This window comes from Teleopsis dalmanni, chromosome 1, assembly GCF_002237135.1.
Source record: "Teleopsis dalmanni isolate 2A chromosome 1, ASM223713v2, whole genome shotgun sequence".
NCBI classification, from domain to species: Eukaryota; Metazoa; Arthropoda; class Insecta; order Diptera; family Diopsidae; genus Teleopsis; species Teleopsis dalmanni.
This window is the reverse complement of record NC_051846.1, coordinates 108063580-108071063: the sequence shown is the minus strand read 5'-3', so window position 1 is coordinate 108071063 and position 7484 is coordinate 108063580. Positions and strand designations below refer to the sequence as shown.

Here is a 7484-nt window from a genome sequence, read left to right as displayed (position 1 = left end):
TTCGAGGCAGCGAGCAGCCTAGGGCTGGCGAGGCTGACATCAGGAGAGCTAGAGCAAGTTGGCGTTACCCTTGTTGGTGAATCTTCGTTTAGTACACCAAAGGAAGAATCATCAATTTGGGCAGCCAATTGTAAACCCCTCTGATCGGCTGGTAGGTTAGAAAACCACAGATCATGATGAGCATTCAAATCACCCAATACAAAACGTGAGTCCCCTTCGAAAAAATGAGAAATATTAGGGGAGTGCTGCGGTGGGCAGCTAGAGTTGGGTGGCAGGTATATGTTGATGACTTCTATGAATTTAGAAGACCTACCAATGAAAATTTTCAACCCTATTACCTCTAAATATTCGTCATTCGACGAGGATAACATTAGCTCACTATGTGATAATGAATCTCTCAACATAAAGGCAACTCCACCTCCGGCTCCCCTAGGGCGGTCCTTACGTATAAGGATGAAACCTGATGGGGGCGAGAGGGTGGAGTTGGGCAGAAGTTTTGTCTCTTGCAGTGCAGCAACTGCGATGTTATTTGAAGTCATGAATGCTGCGATTTCAGAAATCTTTCCTCTAAGGCCATTGCAGTTAAACTGTAGAATTTTAAGAGGAGAAGATCTGTTAATTGTTGAGACAACACTTGTGCGTTGAGAGAGTGAGCGGTTTTGAGGTGGAATTATAGGTGGAGGTTGGCAACAAGTGCCAATGAAATTTGAATTCCAACCATGATGAGAGCGTAATCCAGAGCAAGGTCTAAGGTGGCACCATCCATTACAGGAATTGCAACGTACAGATATGGTGTTCCTAGAGATTGCTCGATTGCAAACTGTGCATAGCCAATTGGTAGACAAAGGGGATGCCATGGGGGGAGATTGGATGGCATTGATTGGAAACGGACTGACAGTGTTTGAAGAAGATGTAGATGTTCTAACTGGAGGAGAAGTTGGACAACAAGCTCCTCTAAAGGCAGAGTTCCAATCGGTATGGCTATGCAGACCTGAACAGTTTCGGAGGTGGCACCAGTTATTGCAACTGTTGCACGTAACAGATGTTTGGTTTCTGCTGGTAATATTGTTGCAGACAGAGCAGTGCCATTTTGAAAGTGCTGGTATGACAGGACCAGGATTAGATTCAATACCGGCCATTAGAAGTAGCATAAGAAGCAAGATGGCCGGAACTTGCTTCTTAGTAGGAAAAACACATATATACGACATATGTCAAACAAACACATACCTGCTTGTGTAGTCCCTTTGGGGGTGGTCGAACGGCACTTGGTCGTCTTTGACGAGTGGCTCCGGGACGTAGACCCGGCCGTTCTTGGAACCTTGGAATCTATTTAGTGGTTTTTTAGCAAAAACGTAAAACAGTACACTATGATTGGACAGTTTATTTTAGTTCACTGATAGTTCTCCACTGAACATATAAATTAACATAATAAAATACAATAATTAAATTAATATAACAAAAAAAAAAGAAAGTAAATAGAAAACAATACATTGTTTCCCTGGTGGTTATTAGAAATCTATCTAATACCAACACTAATACACCAACGCTGAAACATTAATTTTGAATGCAGATAGAATCCCATTTTGGTGTTTTTTTTTATATAAATACTTTTTTATAAAAATAAATATACTTTGTTTGAAGTGCAAATAAAGTATTCTTTATTCTTTTTTTATTTTAAACAATATATGTATATGTTTATGCAGAAAATGTTTTGATATTGCATTTTTTTAGTTTCAGTATATTAATAACATTAAATGTTTTTAAACTTACATTACGTTGTGATATAAATTATAGTATAGCACCAAGTACAAATACATTTGTTTATTTCATTAATATATAAATAAATAATATTTAATAAAAATTCACATTATGTAGATGGTTTTTCTTTAAAATTATATTACGTCAATAAAAATTTTTTTTTTTATTTTTAAATTAAGAATCGACATTACCTTCCACAAATCCATCTTCAGAACTCTAAAAGAAATATATTAACTTTTTTAAGTGTGAATTGCACTTTATTACCTGACAGTGCGAACTTTCAATTTCAATTTGTTCAGAAAAGCAATGCTTATAATTAAGATAGTCTAAAAGTCTCCTAGGTAATGGCAATGTTTGTATTAAATCTTTTCGTATTACTGCTTTAAGAATAACAAATCTGCAATAATAATGTATAAGATATATTATATATATGTACAATAAGTATAACATTATAGAAAGTCTTACCTGCACATGTGTTGTAAACTTTGCACATGCTTAAATCTAGAAACAGGATTTGTTAATTGCACACGCATAGGTCCATGTTCTGGTCTTCTGTGCAAAAAGAACAAGTACCTAAAAAAAATTTCATAAGTATACGTTTTTTATATAGCAATACAATCAAATAACCTTCCACTTCTTGAATGTTCAACTGCTTTTTCAATGAATTCAGTTATTGTTTGCGATTTAAATTTCGCATAGGAGCCAAATGAGAAAGTACCTATAAAGTAGTATACTTACAATTTTTTCGATAATAAAACAAAAAACATTGAGAAGTTTACCTTGATCTTGCTCAATCCGCACATGTCGTACACAATTATTTAGTTTGAAGCTTAAGGAAAATATATAGTGATCATCCGAACTATCACGTACTATAAAACTTCCATCCGACTCATTAGATAAAACTTTTTCGGCGGCTTCACTAGACAATGGACCCCAATACCAACCATACTAAAAAAAAAAAATAACATTAAAACTGAAATATTATAACTTTAAGTCTTACGTCTTTAACTTTCTCGATACTCGACGTAAATTGAAATGTCCTTATATCAGGTTTGATATTTTCTTTATTATCATAATCAGATAGATTTTCAGATGCTATTTAGTTTAAGAATTAGATATGGAACTGAAGTTTAAATATTTTTATACCTTTTTTTGGTAAAGGTGGTAGAGCTCTTGACTGAAATTTATTACGCTTATCTTCCACCGTTAGAGCACCTACCCAACTTTGTTCCCTATTGTTATCATCAGATACCGAGTTATTTGTCCGACATCGATTATAATTTTTTTTAAATCGAAAAATACTGCAAAATTTTTGTTTGAGACTTGATGAAAATTGAGATTTTTTTTCCCGTTGAAACGTTTGTTTGTTGTTGACATTATATTGTGACGAAAGTTGAAGTGCAGATAATTGGTTGGTGTCGTCAAAATTTAATAAATGACAATTTTGTGGGCGGATGTTTTGTTGATTATATTGATTTTTACCTATATTTACATTGTTATTAACTTTATCATTTTCAGATGATAGTTTTTGGTTTGCATCTATGCTAAGTTTAGTACGGGACCAAATTTTTTCCTTTGTCGCACTCAGATTACTTCCAGAATGAATAGAAGATAAGCTTGAAATGGTGTCCTTAGAATCAGTAATTAAGTTTTTTTTGCTTTGGTCGATTTGCGTTACAGGAGGTATTTTTGTATTAGAGTAAATTGAATGATAAAATTTTTTTACCTCATCAAGACTCATATGAAGTGGTTCTTGGATACTCTGCTTGTTATTATGAATGTCACATTCTATGTCATTGTGTTCGTTTGAATCCCTATATTTTGTTTTAGAATATAATTTGTGGTGGTTATGATTTTTCATTGATTGACTATTAATTTCAGAGCATTTTTTTCTTTTATTACGATTCGTTTTGCGATTTGATTTGTACTGGTGGCATTTTATATAATCTTGAACAGAATTTGTGTCTTGTTGTATTTTCGAATGTTTATTACTGAAAGTAATGTGTCCATTTTTGTGAATTCGACGCTCATTTTCCGAATAAATCATATCCACTGGCAGAGCATAGATATCCGAATCTATGGGAACGTTATAAAAGTCAGTTATTTCTCGCGAAAGCAATGCATCATGTGACATGGCCTGTGTTATAAAAATTGAGTCATCTGGCTTATTTGCGGATGATGCACTTAAAGAATTATGAGAGCTAGACAGACGACTATTGAGTGAATTTCGTGAATTAGGTCGATTACCAGTACATACACCTGAAAATTTTTTTTTTTAATATTTATGGGGAATTACAATATTAAGTAGTGATTACCTGTATGATGAGAATTGTGACAATATGAATAATTTAATGGACTACATATAATTTTACGTTGAAGGGTATTTTCACAATGTTGGTACATATTTCGCTTGATGCCATAATAAAGATCGAAGTCATTGATTTCTGATAATTGCGAAACATTAAATTTTTGGTCAGTTCTAGTATTATCTTGTTTTGATGGGATAACCTTAAAATATTTAGTGTGGTCCTGGTAATGAGGGCATGATGTTTGAATTATTTTAACACGAGATAATGTTGGAGTTGGAAATAAAGACGAAGAATCAGTACTGTTTCCTAACAAAGAGGTTATAACATCATTTGGTTCGTCGTATAAATTATCTGTCAAGTTATTAATAACTGAATCACTGGAATATATATGTTTATTTCTTGCATACGAATCGTTAATACTGTTTTCGCGGGCTAATTTGAACATATCGTTTTCAATAGCTATAAAATTATCTGCAATCGTACCAGCGAATATTTTTGAAATTTGATCATCTTCATGATTTCCCATATGTTTAAAGGACGAATGGGAAGACCATCTACGAAGATAATTTAAATTCGAAGCAACAGAGCGCATAAGTGTCGTTTGTGGTGAGTCCTGAAACTCAGGTGGTGGATCAATTGGTGCTAGTGGACCTTTTTTTAATGTGTTAAAGTTTTCTGCGCTCATTCCACTTTCCGAACAATTGTCCAATGAATCAAATTGCGAAACTTCTCCGTCACTTTCAACTACCTTTAAAAATGTGAAATGAAATACTTAAAAATATAAAGTTTTGATCTAAATTACCTCTATTTCTAATTTAGTGCTTAGTCTATAAGAGCCTCCACTTGAAATTGAGTTATTTGTTGTTAAAGGAACACCGGAGTCATCGCTAAGTGATGCTGCTGTATTAAATTCACTATTATTTATGTTAACTAACTCATGTTGCGTTGGAGCAACCATAATAAAGCCGTCGCATATATTTGAAAAGGCTGAAGTAATAGACTGGTTCAACACTGTGGGTGCGTGATATTAAACTCTTTATATTTTACAGACAAATCCATAACATAGCTAAAAGCAGTTTATGCAAAACTTAATATAAAAATTATTTTATACATTTCTTTGATTCTTTTATTATATTACAGCATTTACAACATTTTTATTTGGGATGTAAAAATTATTTTTTGAATTTATAAAAAATGTTAAATTTCAAATAAAATAGACATGTTGACAGAAATCAGTTTTAAATTTAATTATCTAAATCTATGGTTTTAACAATAGCATTAACGTTTGAATTTAATGTGCACTACTCATTTCAATCGTTTAGTAATATAATGTTTATGGAATATTAATATTTTATCAATATTTTTTTTTATTAACACGCAAATGCGACAAGTAGATACAACCACTACGCTCAATTACCCGCCCCATTGTTATGTAGATCGATTTGTCGTATTATGTATTGAATACATTTAAAAGTAATAACACATTTTATACACTGGACATTAACTAAAAATTTGTTGCTAAAAATTTTAATGCTTATCAAAATCCCAAAACTAATCTTTTTTGTTATTCTATCAAGTTTACCTATAATAAGCTAACACTCACATGCATAATAAATTGTTTTATACGACACATATGTCTTATGGCAACAAATTGAAAACTCAAGATGATTGTAAAAGTGTTCTATATGTTTTACATATTAATCCAGTAATAAGTTTTCAACGAAAGCTAATTTAATGCAGCAAAAAAATACTGAACTGGAATTAAGCATTTGTTGTGGCACTGCCAGGTATAAAATTAATATATTTAAACCCCATATCCATGCCTAACCAAAACTCCACCCTTTTATTGAGAGGGCCGTAGTTCCTAGTAAAAAGTTTATAATAACTAAGTGTCTAAAATAACTAATCTTTGGTAAAATTTTTATGATCCTGTGAAAAACGTACGATTTTCGCCTATTATATGAGCATTAAACTGATTTTTTGATACATAAGGATAATTTTTTTGTTTTGTAGTTAACAAGGTATTGTCATGAGTTTTCAACTCTTTTTTATTATAATCAAAAACCGAAAGCTGAAACTCCCAAAATCACAAAATTAGTTAATAAATGTGTTTTAGGTTATAAATGGACTGAAATTGTTTGTTTGTAACGTAATAGCATTGACAGACGAGCGCACTAAATTATCATTAAGTAACCTTAAATGATCATTTTAAAAATACACTGACAGACGGTATAAATTATCATTAAGAAGTTGCTGTATCATATGTTTTTTGTTATTAAAAAAGCAAAAGAAAGAATTTTAAATTCAAAATGATTAAGCAAGAAAAATTAAAGAAACTTGCTTTAATTAAATATAATATATATAAAAAAATATAAAATATATAAAAATATTCCGAATATTTACATTTACCAATGTTTTCAAATATGTTTTGTTTACATTTTGACAACCAAATTGCTTGAAATTTGTTAAATTTTTATTTCGTTTCGCTTGCATATGCAGCATTACCATATCTAAAAACCTAAATTATTATAAATAAATTGGGTTAAATTCGGTCAATTAACGACCATAAATGATCATATAAAACTGCTAAATTAGCAAATAAATTATAATTTAGCCCCTTAATGATAATTTAGCTCCCGTCTCTCAATGCTATAATACTGTTATTTAAATATCCAAATATTTAAAACCATAAACAGTATAATTCTTATACATATATATACTGTTTAATACGGCTAACTATTTTATAAAGTTCTTAAACTACATGTTCTGACACACCTTAATGGCCCTAATTTCATTGAAACGAAGGCTGAATTTAAGTATATTTCTAATGCAACAATGCGTAAGACAAATTTTAAGCACAAAATAAAGTTGAGATAACGATAAGAGACATTTTTTAAATGACAGTTGACTTTAATAAAACCGGGAGAATATTTTGAAAGTAGTGCAAATTTTTAAATTTGAGTATAAAGAAAGAACTGTAATTGTTATTAATTTAAAATAAAGTGAAAAATAATAATTTACATAACCGAAATCCACTAAAGCTAATAACTACTGAATGCTATCCTTTATAGTTATATTAATCAATTTTTAAAATTTCCCAGATACAAATGGTGTTTGGAGTATGTGATTTTTAATATTCGAATTGTAAACCAAAAATATATGATTTCCTTAATTTGGAGCCGTATGCACACTTTCGATATTAATTTAATTTAATTTTTATGAAACTAAGGAAATTTAACTGTCTGAATATAGTATTAAATTATTCTGTGAAATTTACAAAAAATGGAATTGATACTTTTTTCTACTGCATTTACACTCACTACGTTTAAGCGAGCCTTAAAAGTTTTTTTGTTTTAAGGCTCTTAAAATCGATTTTAAGATCGCGTAAACACCCTAAATTGAATTTTGCTTTAATGC

General features: G+C 30.9%; 1 protein-coding gene across 1 annotated transcript; it reads right to left on the bottom strand.

The window, feature by feature from the left end:
• Positions 1 to 1924: 1924 nt before the first annotated feature.
• On the bottom strand, positions 1925 to 5833 carry LOC119672634. Its single transcript, XM_038083738.1, has 10 exons — positions 5671 to 5833; positions 4870 to 5133; positions 4074 to 4815; positions 2905 to 4017; positions 2759 to 2853; positions 2538 to 2706; positions 2386 to 2476; positions 2224 to 2331; positions 2023 to 2155; positions 1925 to 1974 (listed from the first exon to the last, which is right to left on the bottom strand). Exons 2-10 carry the CDS (start codon positions 5023 to 5025, stop codon positions 1933 to 1935), a joined length of 2649 nt encoding a protein of 882 aa, XP_037939666.1. The 5' UTR covers positions 5026 to 5133; positions 5671 to 5833; the 3' UTR covers positions 1925 to 1932.
• Between the last annotated feature and the right edge of the window lie 1651 nt (positions 5834 to 7484).